General features: G+C 40.5%; 1 protein-coding gene across 1 annotated transcript in view; it reads left to right on the forward strand.

The window, feature by feature from the left end:
• BRWD3 (bromodomain and WD repeat domain containing 3) overlaps positions 1-19,085 on the forward strand; it is a 91,370-nt gene that overhangs the window by 46,826 nt on the left and 25,459 nt on the right. The window contains exons 17-24 of the mRNA XM_038416208.2: positions 1,930-2,155; positions 3,031-3,201; positions 8,101-8,278; positions 9,097-9,190; positions 11,020-11,169; positions 12,928-13,004; positions 14,164-14,341; positions 18,774-18,890. Of these exons, the coding sequence (XP_038272136.1) occupies positions 1,930-2,155; positions 3,031-3,201; positions 8,101-8,278; positions 9,097-9,190; positions 11,020-11,169; positions 12,928-13,004; positions 14,164-14,341; positions 18,774-18,890 (1,191 nt within the window). The remainder of the gene's footprint in view (positions 1-1,929; positions 2,156-3,030; positions 3,202-8,100; positions 8,279-9,096; positions 9,191-11,019; positions 11,170-12,927; positions 13,005-14,163; positions 14,342-18,773; positions 18,891-19,085) is intronic.

Here is a 19,085-nt window from a genome sequence, read left to right on the forward strand (position 1 = left end):
TTCCACTGCTGGAGACAGCATCTGGAAGGTGGTGAGTTCTGGATTCCTTTCCCCTTATTGGTTAGCCTTGGAGCCCCCTCCTTTCACCTAGTTGAGCAGTCACAGGGAGCTGGGGAGGGAGGGCACAGATGGCTCCAGTTCCCTTCCTCCGAAGTATGTCCTTATTGTTCTACGCCATCAGTGCTTCTGAGCTCTCAGAAAGGAAAGGTCCTATTGAGGATGATCCTTTTATTCCTTGAGGGATCATAGAAAAACTACTTTTTTGGAACCCTAGTTCTTTGTCAAAGCTCTAATCACTGAACCTGATTTTCAAAAACATAGTGTTTGGATGTTCCCTTATGCTAATAAGGTTTGTTATCAAGGTGTGCTGGCTCCTCAATAGGTGTGAAGAGCACAGCACTAAAGGATGAAGGTTGGCAAAGGGGCATTCCCCGCACCACCTCCCATTCCCCACACCTTGAGCACTGCTCTAACACAGCCCTGCATTCCCCCACTTGGCTCTGATCCCCACTGTATTCCTTAGCTCTGCACCAAAATAGTTATAAGAATCAGAAAATGTTATGAGCAACTTTTTCTTTGATCCCACTTTGTCCCGTTGTTCAGAAGGTTCAGGCATGAGGGCATTATCCTAACTGCTTACTAGAGTCTTTCATCTTTCCTGTGTTTAATTAACACTAATTTCCTTGACAGCGCTTCTACAGTAGAATCAGTGTCTCCTTGTGGATTTTAGAGCTCTATAAACTAGACATGTTGGTCTCAGTGCCAAACTTCCAAAAGAAGCCTTTGCAGAATGCAGGCTGAGAACAAGGAACTTGGAAGCTGTCAAGGGTAGGGTTTGCCCTTGCGGTACATGAGTGTAGCTCAGGTTCCATGACCACAGCATGTCTCCTCCCATCATCTGTAATAACTGTCTGCAAGCCCTCTGGCTACACCAGTGCCTTGGTCTGGCTGCATTTTGTTCTCTTTGGCATGTCGGTTTCACTCATGCTGACCTGGAGTTTTAAACTTTACCCTTAATAGCTTTTGAAATGTGCTTCTTCAAAGGGGCAGTGGGTCCAAGCACTAGATAAATTCCTAAGGGTGATACTAGTTTGGGGAGGATCAGAGCTATAGTTTGAGACCCATGTGTGGGCAAAAAGAGTTAGAATCACCAAGTGATTTTTGTAAACACCATTTTGGGGGGCTGTATCTCAGAAACCTTTGCACACATGAGTCTGAATTTGGACCCCACACTCATGAGGGTCCACAGCAAGTGGATTTCAAGACATTCTGAGTCAGCATATGGATTTTAGTGCACTTAAGATAGTCGCCTTTCAAACAGTGATTCTGAACCTTAAATAGAGCAGAACTGCTGCTCTGCCATAATAAAAATTAAATGAGGCCTTTTCAGATACCTTCTGGGATATGAGTAGTGGTGGGACAGTAGTGGTTTTGGCTTTGGGGTTTTTATTTTTTAGCCTATAATAGAATTATGTTTAGTTTACAGGAAATGTGAAACTTGGTCTTCTGAGCACCTATTGGCACCTGACTACCTCATTCTCACTCTCTTCCCTATCTAATTACATGGTTTAATTTTTTTTTTTTTATTTCTCCATCTGTTCTTCATTATGGCAAGTAGAGGACTGCACACTTACTTCCAGAATCCAGCAATGTCATTCTTTAAGCTGTCCAAGGAGAATCATTAGAAAAGAGTACAAGGCACTTACTCCTATTCTCTTCCTGCCTTCCTTGACATATCCTGCTGCTGAAGTTTGATGCATGGCATCAGAATTTTCAAGCCTTGGGTATAGAACACATTTGAGTTCTTTATCATGTATTTGGCTCTGCAGATCCCCAGCGTAAGAGTTGTGTTCTGTGGGTGCAGAAACCGTTCCAAAGCAGACTGCTGTTAGTGAACGCTCACCTATTACTAAATTGTCCTTCATGTAGATTCCAGATCAGATGTTCTTCCATACGGATTATCGGCCACTGATCCGTGATGCTAATAACTATGTGCTGGATGAACAGACCCAACAGGCTCCACATCTCATGCCTCCCCCATTCCTGGTGGATGTGGATGGAAATCCACATCCCACAAGATACCAGCGTCTTGTACCAGGACGGGAAAATTGTAAGGATGAACAACTTATTCCTCAACTGGGATATGTGGCTAATGGTATGTTATCTAAGTTCTTGTTTACCAAACTTACTGAAAAGTATATGAATGCTAATTAACTAGGGCAACACTAGAGGGAATGATCTATTATCACTCTTCTTCAGCTAGATCGTGATCTTCAGTCCAGTGTTAATATGTGAGGGATGAATTACAGCATGAATGAAGCAATGAAAGTGTACTGATTGGCCTGTCTTAAAACCAGAGACAGGATTTGGGTTATTGCAGAAGAATCTGTAGCACTCAATCATTAGTGAGCCTTATTCTGCATAGTCAGCAAATCCATTAATTTCAGTGGAGCTGTATGTAAGGCTGGCAGAATGGGGCCCTGTATTTTGTTAATACTGTAGTTATAAAGTAAAGTAATCTTTGAAAAGGAAGAGGGTTTTTGGTTTTGGTGGGGAGAATCGTTTTAATTTTGGACTCTGCATAGATAAGTAGTTCCCTATATGGCAAGAGAAATTTGGGTAGCAAATAACAAGGTATAAGAACCAGATAGCAAGAAGACTTCTCTTGGCTCTTTTATGAGTATATGCTTTCATACAAACTGGTAGTCTTTGGCTCTTGCTGCAATCCATATGAATGATAAAATAATTTTTAAAATCTGTAGCATGAGTGGAATGAGAAACCACTAGAACTGAACTTAATGGGAAAATATTCAGAGGAGGAACTAGGTATCTCATGGAAATCTTTGTTGTAGTCTACCACCTTGTTGAAATAGTTGGCAAGCAATGTATCTTACAATAGAAGAGTCAATTTGGCTCAATACAAATAAAATGCAAAATTATATAATGTATGTGAATTGAAGGCAGGAAACTTGGTGCGGAGTTTGAGTGTGTTTGGATTGTTAGTAAAACTGGTGCTTTGTTCTCACTAAGGTGACGGTGAAGTGATTGAACAGGTGATTGGGCAGCAAACCAATGACCAGGATGAGAGTATTCTGGATGGAATGATTAGGGAGCTTCAGAGAGAACAAGATCTGAGGCGAATGAATGAAGGAGAAGCTATCCCAAACCCTCCATACAGTAGATCACACTCTATTAATGGTGGTAAGTATTCCCCCCTTGTCTTGATTACTTATTTAGTCAGGTTTCAGAGTAGCAGCCGTGTTAGTCTGTATTCGCAAAAAGAAAAAGAGTACTTGTGGCACCTTAGAGACTAACAAATTTATTAGAGCATAAGCTTTCGTGAGCTACAGCTCACTTCATCGGATGCATTTGGTGGAAAAAACAGAGGAGAGATTTATATACACACACACACAGAGAACATGAAACAATGGGTTTATCATACACACTGTAAGGAGAGTGATCACTTAAGATAAGCCATCACCAGCAGCAGGGGGAGGAAAGGAGGAAAACCTTTCATGGTGACAAGCAAGGTAAAATCAAATCAGCGGCACTGCGATGGGTACCCACATGGCCCCACAGTATGCCAACATTTTTATGGCTGACTTAGAACAACGCTTCCTCAGCTCTCGCCCCCTAATGCCCCTACTCTACTTGCGCTACATTGATGACATCTTCATCATCTGGACCCATGGAAAAGAAGCTCTTGAGGAATTCCACCATGATTTCAACAATTTCCATCCCACCATCAACCTCAGCCTGGACCAGTCCACACAAGAGATCCACTTCCTGGACACTACGGTGCTAATAAGCGATGGTCACATAAACACCACCCTATATCGGAAACCTACTGACCGCTATTCCTACCTACATGCCTCTAGCTTTCATCCAGATCATACCACTTGATCCATTGTCTACAGCCAAGCGCTACGATATAACCGCATTTGCTCCAACCCCTCAGACAGAGACAAACACCTACAAGATCTCTATCATGCATTCCTACAACTACAATACCCACCTGCTGAAGTGAAGAAACAGATTGACAGAACCAGAAGAGTACCCAGAAGTCACCTACTACAGGACAGGCCCAACAAAGAAAACAACAGAACGCCACTAGCCATCACCTTCAGCCCCCAACTAAAACCTCTCCAACGCATCATCAAGGATCTACAACCTATCCTGAAGGACGACCCATCACTCTCACAGATCTTGGGAGACAGACCAGTCCTTGCTTACAGACAGCCCCCCAATCTGAAGCAAATACTCACCAGCAACCACACACCACACAACAGAACCACTAACCCAGGAACCTATCCTTGCAACAAAGCCCGTTGCCAACTCTGCCCACATATCTATTCAGGGGATACCATCATAGGGCCTAATCACATCAGCCACACTATCAGAGGCTCGTTCACCTGCACATCTACCAATGTGATATATGCCATCATGTGCCAGCAATGCCCCTCTGCCATGTACATTGGCCAAACTGGACAGTCTCTACGTAAAAGAATGAATGGACACAAATCAGACGTCAAGAATTATAACATTCAAAAACCAGTTGGAGAACACTTCAATCTCTCTGGTCACTCGATCACAGACCTAAGAGTGGCTATACTTCAACAAAAAAGCTTCAAAAACAGACTCCAACGAGAGACTGCTGAATTGGAATTAATTTGCAAACTGGATACAATTAACTTAGGCTTGAATAGAGACTGGGAATGGATGAGTCATTACACAAAGTAAAACTATTTCCCCATGGTATTTCTCCCTCCCACCCCACCCCCCACTGTTCCTCTGATATTCTTGTTAACTGCTGGAATTAGCCTACCTTGCTTGTCACCATGAAAGGTTTTCCTCCTTTCCCCCCCCTGCTGCTGGTGATGGCTTATCTTAAGTGATCACTCTCCTTACAGTGTGTATGATAAACCCATTGTTTCATGTTCTCTGTGTGTGTGTATATAAATCTCTCCTCTGTTTTTTCCACCAAATGCATCCGATGAAGTGAGCTGTAGCTCACGAAAGCTTATGCTCTAATAAATTTGTTAGTCTCTAAGGTGCCACAAGTACTCCTTTTCTTATTTAGTCAGATTGCTAGGAAAGCACTGGTGCTAGGAAACCAGGTGTCTGGATTGGCTGCACTGAGAATGCCAATGTTTTTGCAAATTTGACCCAGTAGTTTCAGCTGGGGAAATGTTTTTCAGGGCCAACTTCAGAAAAGCATGTATGTTTGCCTGTGTCCATCCAGATTCAGATCTTCTCTCTGTCTAATTCAGAGAATTGATTGAATCCACATCTCCTACCTCACCGATGAGTGCCTCTAATCACCAGGCTATGGAGGCATTCTCTCTCTGGCTGAGTGGATATTTATGCAAAGAGGAACAGCTTCAGCCAGAGAGATTCAGAGCAGAATAGCCTCTAGCTTAGTGGTTAGGATTATTACAAGGAAGGGGAGAGACATGAATTCAGATCCCTGCTTCAGACTGGGGATTCAAACGTGAGTTTCCCAATCCTAGACAAGTGCATTAACTACTGGCTAAAGGTTATCAAGGGACACCAGCACAGTTCCTCACAATCTGTTCCTCCTCTCCCCCTGAAAATGGACTTTTCTGGTTTTTTGACAAATGCCTAACATTTACAAAATATTTTCTCTGATTTTTCAGTTTGCTGATTTGAACCAAAATATCAATTATTCTTCCAGATCTATTATGATTGTCTTGTGTGTGCTTTCTTTCCCTGTCTTTCCCCATTCATGTAAGCCAGGGGTTCTCAAACTTAATTGCACTGTGACGCCCCTTCTGACAACAAAAATTACTACACGACCCCAGGCGGGAGGGCCCAAGCCCTGCTGCCCTGGCCTGAAACCCTTGGCTTTGGCCCCAGGTGGTGGGGGTCGGGCTTTGGCGTTGGGCCCCAGCAAGTCTAACGCCAACCCAGGCAACCCCATTAACGTGGGGTTGCGAGCCAGTTTGAGAATCGCTGATATAAGCATTAGTAACTCATCTGGAGGTCTTTGGAGCGCAGGTGATGACTTAGTAGAAGAATTGAGTGTGAGGTGCAACTGAGGGCACTTGATGATCTAGCTGGTTAATGCCTGATTGCTTAAGACAATTAGACCATAATTCTCTTACAAACTTTTTCTAAAAATAAACTTTTACTATCTTATCTTATTATTGTTTATTCGCTGCAGGGATGATGCTTTCTAACTTTTCCTATTTTAATGTCACCATAACAGTGTATAATTAGTAAATAGACAAAGTTATTAGAGTACAGTGCTGCGAAAGGCTAATGCTCTCTTGCTGCTGCCTATATGCATCAGTGTTAATAAAATAAATATATCTGCTTTGTCCCAGTGTTTCATTTCAAAGCTGGAATTTGTTCTCCTGTCCCATTGTTCTGTTTCCCTGACTTCTCTTCTGATAGAGACGATGATTAAAAGCTAAAATCAAACCCAATCAGATCTGACCAGCTGATCACAAAGCAGCTTACTGTCTGTTGTAACAGATGCTGTGGACTTGTGCTGTGAGTTAGCTAGTCACAAATCAGTTTATTCATAGTATCCAAAGCTCTTAAAAAGTTTACTGTACATTTGCTAGTAATCTGGTTTTAGGTTTTAAATGACTGAGTGACTTGTTTATGTTTAAACTATCTGCTGCTGATACAGATCCATGGGAGCAGTATGCTTAGAACTGCCTTTCCTTAAACCAAAGTAGTGATAGGAAAGGATTACCAACAGAACACCTAATTTCATTTTGATCTAATACAGTGGTTCCAAACACCCAGCTCAGTCCAGCCTGCTAGAGGTTCTTATCTGTCCCTTGTGACCGATTTTAAATTTTGCACAGTGCAAGCTTTCATTTAAAAAAAAAAAAGTCTAGTCCATATGGTTGTTAAGATAACCTTCCAAACATGAAAAGAATGTAAACTAATGCCCCATTGTCTTCCATATTTTGCAGCCTACTTTAAACAGTAGCTGTGGGACACATGAACTGCCTGTATTCACATCAGTGAGGTGTTTACATTTAAGCCTAATTGACAATTTAAGAACCAGATTTTCATACAGCTTTGCATAATTATGAGTCTACTTTGCATGTGCACCATATTTGTGCATATAGAAATTAGATAATTTCAATTCTAAATGGCTACGTAAACCAAAGGTAGGAATAGCTGTAGTACTAGTACTGCCCAGGATCTTCTTATCCCCACTTGACTGACTAAAGGAAAGATTCAGACTTCGTCTGGCTCTGGGTAAGGAACAGTATGTAGCTGTGCTGCCTTGAGAGCAGCTCAGGGACAGAGTTGTGTCTAAGAATATAAGAATGGCCATACTGGTTCAGACCAAAAGTCCATATAGCCCAGTATCCTGTTTTCCGACAGTGGCCAACGCCAGGTGCTTCAGAGGGGATTAACAGAACAGATAACCATCAAGTGCTCCATTCCCAGTCGCCCATTCCCAGCTTCTGGCAAATAGAGGCTAGGGACACCATCCCTGCCCATCCTAGCCTGTAGCCATTGATGGAACTATTGTCCATGAATTTTTCTAGTTCTTTTTTGAACCCAAAAAAGGCACAACAGGATAGGTTACAGAAACAGTACAAGTGAATGTGTTGGAGCCTACAGCCTCATCTGCTTTTGTAGCATGACATTTTCAAAAGCTCCTAAGTAAAAGTCTTGTTGAAAATCAATGGGACTTTGGCCCTTAGTACTTATAAAAAATTTACTTACGCATCTTATGTTGGCCTAGTCATTACTTTGCTGAGAAATGCCTCGAAAACTCCAGGTACCATAGGAAGTCACAGCACAGACTGATCCCTTTTTTTTATGAATATGCAAAGTGGTTGGTAACATTTCAGCAACATAGAGAAGTAGGTATTCCTAGGTATTCATCGAAAGTGTCAAAACCCCTCACCTCATGTTAGTCACTGATTTTCAGTTGATCAGAAAGTGCGATAAAACTGCCCTCCCCTGGACCAATGCAATTATGCTCTGCCACTTGCAGAGGGCTGAGAAGAAACTCTCTGTCTAGGTCTAAATTTTTATGCATAGATTTTTATTAAAATAGTTGTGGAAATGAAAGGGAAAGAGATCTTCATTTTTGTGTTTTAGCTCTTAGAAGTCCAGGTTTGGACTCCCCACCAAATGTTGGTCTCAGACGTAGCGGTCAGATTGAGGGGGTCCGGCAAATGCATCTCAATGCTCCTCGCAGTCAGATGGCCACAGAGAGAGATCTCATGGCCTGGAGCAGAAGAGTAGTGGTGAATGAGCTGCATCCAGGGGTTAGCAGGTAAGATGAAGCCATTGATACTGAATTTCTGTTGGAATCGTCTCCATTCCTTTGCAGTACAAGAATACTAAAACGTATTGAGTTAATATGTTCGTATTTCTTTATGAATCCAATATGTGCTGTCCATATGGAATCAATTGTACAAACATTATGAACTGCGTATACTACTAAAGATCCTATTATAACTTTTGGGAGTCTGTTGTTTCCTGGGTATGCATGTATAATGTTCCAAAGCATGCCCTGGGGGAGGAAGAATAAGTCATGTAGTGTTTCAATGATATCTCTTTCAAAAATGAGAGAGATTATTTATAATTTTTTTTAAAGAAATTGATTTTTCAGTACTGTATTTTCTTCAGATTTAGAGTTAATAATTAGGGTTATATTCTGCTTGGGAATTTGGAGAATGGTAATTTCTTACCTATATGGTTATTTAACTCCTCCTTTGCTGGTTCAGATATTCTATTCTTACCTTTTTGGGGCCAGTTTTATTTTGACTGTTCTCTTTCTTGAAAGGTTTTTTTTTTCTAGTGCAGCTTTTTAAAATTTTAATAGATCATCATGCTCAGTGAAATATTTCTTGAGCTATTATCAAACATCCAGCGAGCTCCCCTTTTATAGGGAAATGACTAATGACATCAAAAGAGTTTTTTTGCTTTGTTTAAAAACAAGCATAAAACAATCTCTGGGTGGTAGGAGGACTTATGCCAATTTAGCTGGTAGCAAGGAAGCAAATATTATTTTAAACACATTTAGTAACTAGATTGTCAGTCTGTTTAATGATTTATCGAATAAGCTGAATGTCTGCCATATGTTTTTAGGGTTCAGGAAGAATGCCGCGCTGCCAAAGGTGATATGGAAGTTAATCTTTACACTGTTGAAAAGAGGAGAAAACCATCCCACATCTTGCAAAGGGTGAGTAGTTTTCACTAGAAGAAAAGGGAAAATAAGAATGGAGACCATTTTAAGCATTATGCAAAAAAAAGTCCAACAGCAATTTTTCTAGATGTTTTAATATCCTTGCTACTTAATCTTTGTAATTTTCCTATATGTAGCTCCATTTTGAAGTTAGTCTGTGCTGCAGAACGATTCGCTGTTAGTTGTGTAAACCATTGTTGGGGGGTGGGCGGGGGGGGAGAAACAGTGAAGTACCTTTAAACGAGTAAAGGTTCATCTTAAATGTAAAAAAATGTTGGTACCAAGATCTTGATCCTACAACTTGCAACATATGGGCAAATACTGCATCCACATGGAGCCTCCTATTCTTTAGTGGAGCTCTGTTCCTGCCTGATTCTTTTTGCAGGATGAGGGCCTAACATACTTTCAGGCTCTCCGGAATTCAATACATTTTTTGTTGTTCATAGACTTTATTTGAGGACCAAATGTTAGATTTTAAATTGAAAAATAGTTTAAATGTCTGACTGCTTGACAAATTAAGTTTTGTATATGTGTAACTACTTTACTCATTTTTTTAAAAAGGGTTCATATAACGTCTCTCTATTCTGCAACTGCTGTCATGAACCCCGGAGTCTATGTGAATTCCCAGTATTTGGGCACAGAGGCCCCTAAATTGCAACAGCACTGTTCTATCAGTTCATATTACACAGCCAGTTTAAGATACCACATCAAAGATCTGTTTTGTACACCCACCAGCTGATACTGTCAAAGACTGATTCACACACACTGTTGTAAGGGCTTTTTAAAAAGTGCCATTAATTAAAATACAAACCACCATTTTTAATACGTCTGTATTGCATGAAATCCTGTCCCCGCTGAAGTAACTGAAAAAACTCCCATTGATTTCAGTGGGCCTGGATTTCACCCTTTGTATGTAAGTATTGCAGCTCATAGCATCCTTTTTCAGGGAACTTCAGTCTTTGTCTTCCTCCTCTCCATTATTATTAATTATTATTATTATTATTATTATTACTACTATTTGGATTACCGTAGCGCCTAGAAGTTCACTGTGCTAGTCACTGTACAAATACAGAATAAAAAGACTGTTCCTGCCCAAAAGGGCTTGCAGTGATGGAGACCTTTTACTTTGTTAAAAAACACACATTGTTCATGTTTGTCACAAGTAAAAGAGATGAGGTTCTTTTTCCAAGTGCCAGTTCTGAAAACTCAACCTGAGATCTGAAAGTCAAGCTGGCTTTGCTGCTGCTGTTGAGTAATCAATAAAATCATATGTCCAATCCTATGTTTTTCTTTGGAATCAGACAGGTGTAATAGAGGGCAGGCTTTCTCTTCTTGAACAGTAGTGGGAAGGTTATTTGAACCTTTTGTGCTTTTATGCCAGCAAGCTATATCCACACTAGTACTAAATGGTATTGACTGAAACAGTATTTAGAGACTTGTTGAAAGCAAGTCTAATCTCACAGTTTGATTTGTGGCATTTTTATACATGTATTTTATAAGTGTGCTAGAGGAACCATACAGTTCTTAGAATAGTACATTTCTTTTTTGTATTCAAGACCACAGGAAACAACTGTTCAGCAAGAAAGTGTTATTTTTGCTAACCAATTTTTTTCAGGGTCAAATCACTTCTTAAAACAATGGGCAATATGAGCAATATAGCCAAGCCAGGGTAAGTTAGGGATGGCATTTCAGCCCGAACTCCAGATTTTCTGGTTTTTCGTTGAGAGTTAAACAGCATCCAATCCTTTTAATATGGCATGTTTTTGTAGTTTTTTAACTGTTTAAAAAAAAATCTAATCTTTGTCTTTTTTCCCCCATAACAAAAGAGTGATTATCAACCTGGCAGTGGACGATCTTTGAGAAGAAACCAACGCAAACGCCAGCATGCCTACCAAACACGCTCCACCATTGAACACAATCAGCAGGGAGCAAGTCAAAATGCACATACAAAGGAAGAATCTGAAAGCTCCTCCGAGGTATGACAGCTCAAGTGATTTGTTTCAATATGTTCCTTGGTTGTGTGGTTTGATGATGGATGTTCTCAAAAAGGTATTATCATTAAGACTCAGGATTTCCTCTTCCTTTATGAAGAAGGATTTGATTCAATTGTTTTTAGGATTCATGCCATTATTTTATTAAATCAGTCTGGGAAGGAGATGAACCATTTTATTTCAGTGCCTAAATTGGCAGAAATATAAATATAAAAGTATTCAAATCTAGTTAAAATGGATTGTTTTATGGACATCATCTGCTAGGAAGTCTAGAAGTGTTGTCAGGTTAATTTAACTGGCCTGGACATTGCTTTCTAACATTTGCTATTCTGGTGTTTCATGCAAATAATAGACTTCAAATTGCACATGTATTGTAAAAGTCACTAAGTAGGTTGGTTTCGTGTACATCTGTGCAGCAACTTTTAAAGATACTGCATTGGTGTTAGCGGTTGATATTGGCGAGAGTAAGGATTGAAAGTTTCACAGATTAAATGTAATTTTTCCTCTCAGCAAGGAAAGGGGAGCATGTAAAATAAGACACATTATACATATTCTATGTATTCACTGCTTTCTTCTGCTCTGTAACTTAACACTAAAATACATGTGAATTTAAATGCTCAGTTAAAAGCTCACCATAGTTATCAGAATTCTGACAAGAAGAAAAAGCTTAGTTTTAGATTGATTAAGGCCATACTTGTGTATTCATGGATATATGTTTCAGATATTAGAAATTAATACCTTCTAAGCTTTTAAGAAAGAAACATTTTAAGTATTTTTTTATTGTTTTAACATCTGACGATATGAAGTTCTTCCTCATGCATCTGCCTTTGCAGCTCTCCACTGTAGGAGCTCTTTGCCTTGCAGATCAAAAACCTTCAGTAGCAGCAAGAACTATTAAAGACTATATGCATTACTATAGGCTTTTCTTCTTCCACCTGTTCTGCAGAGGCAGCTTTGTGAGGGAGAAATGATGGTCATGTATTAGTAACTGGAATTCTCTGAATATATTTGGGGTCAGCAGATGTGCACTGACCATATCCAGCCTTTCCCTTTCCTGTGTATTTTGTGTCAGGTTTTCTGAGGTTGAAAGGACCTAAAGGACAGTTTTATAGGGGTGTGGAATTATATTTTGGTTCTAGAATGCCTCGAGGACGGGTGTTGTTCCACGTCTTAGTAGCTCATGCTACTATCAAAGGTGCAGTGGTTTGTGAGGAGAGGCATGTCGTGTAACTCGTGTCATCTGGGTGTTTGCATCATGATATTTTCAGGCAAATACAGGAGAACTTCAGGAGTGGAGGTTATTCATAACTCTGAAACACTTGTAACTTTGAACAACACGTTATGGGTTGTTCTTTCAAAAGTTTACAACTGAACGTTGATTTAATACAGCTTTGAAACTTTACTATGCAGAAGAAGAATGATGCTTTTAACCATCTTAATTTAAATTAAACAAACACAGAAACAGTTTCCTTACTGTGAAATCTTTTTTTATACTTTCTCTTTTTTTTTTAGTAGTTTCTGTTTAACATAGTACTGCATTTGAGGTGTTTTTATTTTCTTTGTCTCTGCTGCTGCCTGATTGCATATTTCTGGTTCCAAATGAGGTGTGTGGTTGACTGGTCAGTTCATAACTCTGGTGTTTGTAACTCTGAGGTACTACTGCATATATAATATGAAAGAGAAAATATTTGGTGAAGGTGTGGCAGCAGGAATAACAACATGACTTTTTTGTTTTTAATGCAGGAAGATGAAACAGTTGGCACAAGTGATGCCTCTGTGGATGACGCTGTGGCTGTATGGCAAAGTGAAAGCAGTTCCAGGTAGCTTTTCCTGTCCTCCTAAATATTTCTTCGTCTTGTGATTATGTAGTCTTAGAAAGCCGTACCGTGACAGTCGGTATTTCTGGAGCCATGACTACAATATGGAAATAAGTATCTAGGATTTATTTCACTATAAAATAAGTAAATCTGTTACTTCTGTGAGAGATTAAGGTAAGGAGGAGACTCGGACCTTATTTAGTAGATGTTGGTGCTCTGCACTGCTCACCATTGAAGTTTACAGGCTCCATCACTCTGGACAGAATGTTTGTCTCTTTAATTAGGAAGTATCATAGTGAAATTGACCAAGTAATTATAAAAGTATTTATAAAACCACTTACCTTTTGTTAAAGCAGTGTGAAAGACTTATGCTTCTAAATGTTTTTTAGTCTGAAGACTTTCTTCTTTTTTTCTTATCCGCTATACAGTTTTTTTGTGTTCTCTGCGCAAGATTAGGAGCTAGTATGAAGTAGATCAGCAAAATGAAGCATTTTCATATTTGTGAGTCAGCTACCTAAAACACAAATGTTAGTTGATTATTTGAGTAGTGAAGTAATAGCACTGACACAGAATGACTGCATTGTGCTAAAGTGGCCAAATCTGTTCTGCTCTTTCTAATGAATTTGTCAAAATACCTTTGTGCGTAATTTTTAGAATTTTTTTTTTAAAATACAATCCTTCTGTGTTTGGAGGGACGAAAGCTCATATTAACTCAGAAAGTGTATGTCGGTTACTGTGATGTTATGGAAGTCAGCAGTATACATTTAAAGACTCCACTAATATAGGCTAAAACTTTGACAAATTCCAGGAATAAATCCGTTAAGAGTTGATGTGAAAATGTGAGGGCAATAAAATATGTCCCTACAGCCTTCTGTGAATGAGTGGAATCATTACTATGATGCAAATATTAAATATAATTTTGGCTTGTATATGAATTTTCAACTGAAATAGTATGCTGAATGTCTAAACTATGCACCATTTAGGCTTTCTATAGATTTCATGTGAATATAGTTCTGATCCTGCTAGCTGTCCTCACAGTCACAGGAATCCATCTGCATGGAACAGCTTGCAGGATGAGGGCGAGGACTGTATTGCGTGAAAGTCAGAGTTATGGTTTTCTTGACATCTTGTTTCTTAGCTTTTTACTTTGTAATATTTACAGTGATTCTTCAAGTGAATATTCTGACTGGACAGCAGATGCTGGAATTAATCTCCAGCCTCCAAAGAGACAAACTAGACAGGCGACTCGGAAGATCTGTAGCAGCTCTGAAGATGAAAATCTGAAGGAAGCTAAAGGATTGGAAGAGAAACGAAGGAAACCCAAACAGACTAGAAAAAAGGTTAGGTTAGGTTGTTGTTGTTGTTGTTGTTGTTTTTTAATGGCTTTTTGGCTTTACGGCTATAAATCTTTCATCAATGGTTGTCTTCAAGTTAAATTTTTTTCATTAACAAGTATACATGAAAGACGACTGATAACACAGTAGTCACGATTCACCTTAAAATAAAACAGAATAAGATTCTGGATGTGTAACTTTGTTATGCTATTGTTGTGTAGTGGTAATTTTGATATTTTAGTGATTTGTAATTATGATGATGAAAAGAACAGACTTTTATAAAAGAGGTAGGTTAATGAGAGAGACCTTTATATTTACTCACTACAGACCATGTTATTTTGTGTTTTCTGAATAACTGTGGCCAGAACCAGGGCCACATGAAGGTCCTTTTTCATCTGAGGATTTCCTTGGCTAGTGCAAAGCCAACATAGTATGCTCTATGCATTGGAGGAGGGATGTAGTGTTTTGAGGATTGGAGAGGTAGGGACAGAACTCGCTGTGCTCCAGCAGTCCCCACTTGTGTAATGTCCCTTGGAGTCACCACAAACAAGAAGAAAAGGAGTACTTGTGGCACCTTAGAGACTAACAAATTTATTAGAGCATAAGCTTTCGTGAGCTACAGCTCACTTCATCGGATGCATTTGGTGGAAAAAACAGAGGAGAGATTTATATACACACACACACACAGAGAACATGAAACAATGGGTTTATCATACACACTGTAAGGAGAGTGATCACTTAAGATAAGCCATCACCCACAGCGGGGGGGGGGGAAGGAGGAAAACCTTCCATGGTGACAAGCAGGTAGGCTAATTCCAGCAGTTAACAAGAATATCAGAGGAACAGTGGGGGGGAGAAATACCATGGGGAAATAGTTTTACTTTGTGTAATGACTCATCCATTCCCAGTCTCTATTCAAGCCTAAGTTAATTGTATCCAGTTTGCAAATTAATTCCAATTCAGCAGTCTCTCGTTGGAGTCTGTTTTTGAAGCTTTTTTGTTGAAGTATAGCCACTCTTAGGTCTGTGATCGAGTGACCAGAGAGATTGAAGTGTTCTCCAACTGGTTTTTGAATGTTATAATTCTTGACGTCTGATTTGTGTCCATTCATTCTTTTATGTAGAGACTGTCCAGTTTGGCCAATGTACATGGCAGAGGGGCATTGCTGGCACATGATGGCATATATCACATTGGTAGATGCGCAGGTGAACGAGCCTCTGATAGTGTGGCTGATGTGATTAGGCCCTATGATGGTATCCCCTGAATAGATATGTGGACAGAGTTGGCAACGGGCTTTGTTGCAAGGATAGGTTCCTGGGTTAGTGGTTCTGTTGTGTGGTGTGTGGTTGCTGGTGAGTATTTGCTTCAGATTGGGGGGCTGTCTGTAAGCAAGGACTGGTCTATCTCCCAAGATCTGAGAGAGTGATGGCTCGTCCTTCAGGATAGGTTGTAGATCCTTGATGATGCGTTGGAGAGGTTTTAGTTGGGGGCTGAAGGTGATGGCTAGTGGCGTTCTGTTGTTTTCTTTGTTGGGCCTGTCCTGTAGTAGGTGACTTCTGGGTACTCTTCTGGCTCTGTCAATCTGTTTCTTCACTTCAGCAGGTGGGTATTGTAGTTGTAGGAATGCATGATAGAGATCTTGTAGGTGTTTGTCTCTGTCTGAGGGGTTGGAGCAAATGCGGTTATATCTTAGCGCTTGGCTGTAGACAATGGATCGAGTGGTATGATCTGGATGAAAGCTAGAGGCATGTAGGTAGGAATAGCGGTCAGTAGGTTTCCGATATAGGGTGGTGTTTATGTGACCATCGCTTATTAGCACCGTAGTGTCCAGGAAGTGGATCTCTTGTGTGGACTGGTCCAGGCTGAGGTTGATGGTGGGATGGAAATTGTTGAAATCATGGTGGAATTCCTCAAGAGCTTCTTTTCCATGGGTCCAGATGATGAAGATGTCATCAATGTAGCGCAAGTAGAGTAGGGGCATTAGGGGACGAGAGCTGAGGAAGCGTTGTTCTAAGTCAGCCATAAAAATGTTGGCATACTGTGGGGCCATGCGGGTACCCATCGCAGTGCCGCTGATTTGAAGGTATACATTGTCACCAAATGTGAAATAGTTATGGGTCAGGACTAAGTCACAAAGTTCTGCCACCAGGTTAGCCGTGACAGTATCGGGGATACTGTTCCTGACGGCTTGTAGTCCATCTTTGTGTGGAATGTTGGTGTAGAGGGCTTCTACATCCATAGTGGCTAGGATGGTGTTTTTAGGAAGATCACCAATGGACTGTAGTTTCCTCAGGAAATCGGTGGTGTCTCGAAGATAGCTGCGAGTGCTGGTAACGAAGGGCCTGAGGAGGGAGTCTACATAGCCAGACAATCCTGCTGTCAGGGTGCCAATGCCTGAGATGATGGGGCGTCCAGGATTTCCAGGTTTATGGATCTTGGGTAGCAGATAGAATACCCCAGGTCGGGGCTCTAGGGGTGTGTCTGTGCGGATTTGTTCTTGTGCTTTTTCAGGGAGTTTCTTGAGCAAATGCTGTAGTTTCTTTTGGTAACTCTCAGTGGGATCAGAGGGTAATGGCTTGTAGAAAGTGGTGTTGGAGAGCTGCCTAGTAGCCTCTTGTTCATACTCCGACCTATTCATGATGACGACAGCACCTCCTTTGTCAGCCTTTTTGATTATGATGTCAGAGTTGTTTCTGAGGCTGTGGATGGCACTGTGTTCTGCATGGCTGAGGTTATGGGGTAAGCGATGCTGCTTTTCCACAATTTCAGCTCGTGCACGTCGGCGGAAGCAGTCTATGTAGAAATCCAGGCTGCTGTTTCGACCTTCAGGAGGAGTCCACCCAGAATCCTTCTTTTTGTAGTGTTGGCAGGAAGGTCTCTGTGGGTTAATATGTTGGTCAGAGGTGTGTTGGAAATATTCCTTGAGTCTGAGACGTCGAAAATAGGATTCTAGGTCACCACAGAACTGTATCATGTTCGTGGGGATGGAGGGGCAAAAGGAGAGGCCCCGAGATAGGACAGATTCTTCCGCTGGGCTAAGAGTATAGTTGGATAGATTAACAATATTGCTGGGTGGGTTACGGGAACCATTGTTGTGGCCCCTTGTGGCATATAGTAGTTTAGATAGCTTAGTGTCCTTTTTCTTTTGTAGAGAATCAAAGTGTGTTTTGTAAATGGCTTGTCTAGTTTTTGTAAAGACCTAAGAGTGGCTATACTTCAACAAAAAAGCTTCAAAAACAGACTCCAACGAGAGACTGCTGAATTGGAATTAATTTGCAAACTGGATACAATTAACTTAGGCTTGAATAGAGACTGGGAATGGATGAGTCATTACACAAAGTAAAACTATTTCCCCATGGTATTTCTCCCCCCCACCCCACCCCCCACTGTTCCTCTGATATTCTTGTTAACTGCTGGAATTAGCCTACCTGCTTGTCACCATGGAAGGTTTTCCTCCTTCCCCCCCCCCCTGCTGTGGGTGAAGGCTTATCTTAAGTGATCACTCTCCTTACAGTGTGTATGATAAACCCATTGTTTCATGTTCTCTGTGTGTATATAAATCTCTCCTCTGTTTTTTCCACCAAATGCATCCGATGAAGTGAGCTGTAGCTCACGAAAGCTTATGCTCTAATAAATTTGTTAGTCTCTAAGGTGCCACAAGTACTCCTTTTCTTTTTGCGAATACAGACTAACACGGCTGCTACTCTGAAACCTGTCACAAACAAGAAGTAAGTCAGAGCAGCCATTAATATGCTTTAACTTGCACCAGGGCTAGTTCAGCTCCCAGCCAGCCTGAGGATCTTTGCCACAAAGGTGACTTGGAGCCACTTTTTGTGTCACCTCAGCTGTGCCAAGGGATGTTCTGGAACAGCTGAGGGATTTAGTCCTTAAGGTGTCAAACTTTTCAGCTGTCTATTTTACTTTTATGAATATCTTAGGGTGAAGAGGATGGAAAAGAAAAAAAAACAAGTGATTAGCACCCCTTACGTCTATCCTTTTGTATAACTTCATCTCAAAGGGCAAATGTAAAGGGTCAGATTCACACCTGAAGTGAGCCTATTGACTTTGAATTATGTTCCAAATAGAACTACAAAGGGTTAGTGGAAGGACTGTGACATTAAAGGAGTTATGTTAGTTCCATTTTTTTAATTTTTGTATTATATGCTTCTCTTGAAGAATGTTTGTTTGGTTTTTGTTGAATCAGATGTTTAACATGCCGTTAGGCCTGTTATATGTATCTTAAGAAATGAATTCTTTCCTTAGTCTGCCATTATATTGATGATAATGGGTGATCACTTGATCTTCTTGGAGACTTGGCATATCAGGATTTGCTTTGCTCATAATATTTAATCAGCTTTGTTTTATATAATGAGTTGCTCACATGCCTTGCCAATAATAATTACAGCTTGTTCCCTAAAAGTAATGTAATTTGTTTAAGAAACCAAGTGGATTACTTTCGATGGAAGGTGAACCCAGTGAAGAATGGTTTGCACCCCAGTGGATCTTGGATACCATACCACGTCGTTCACCCTTTGTCCCACAAATGGGAGATGAGGTAATGTTTTGTGCGTGTTCCCATTGACAGCAGATGAAATTGCCTCAGCTAGGCCAGTAAAGATGCTTCAGATGCCTAGACATAAATATCATGCTGCTCAGAAGGAAGAATAAGAGTGTTTTCCAACAAAATAATCCTTATGGAAATATCCAATAGAATTTAGGATGATCCTTGTTTGTAGATATCTTTTTTTGT

The sequence above is a fragment of the Dermochelys coriacea genome, chromosome 9 (assembly GCF_009764565.3).
Source record: "Dermochelys coriacea isolate rDerCor1 chromosome 9, rDerCor1.pri.v4, whole genome shotgun sequence".
Taxonomy (NCBI): Eukaryota; Metazoa; Chordata; order Testudines; family Dermochelyidae; genus Dermochelys; species Dermochelys coriacea.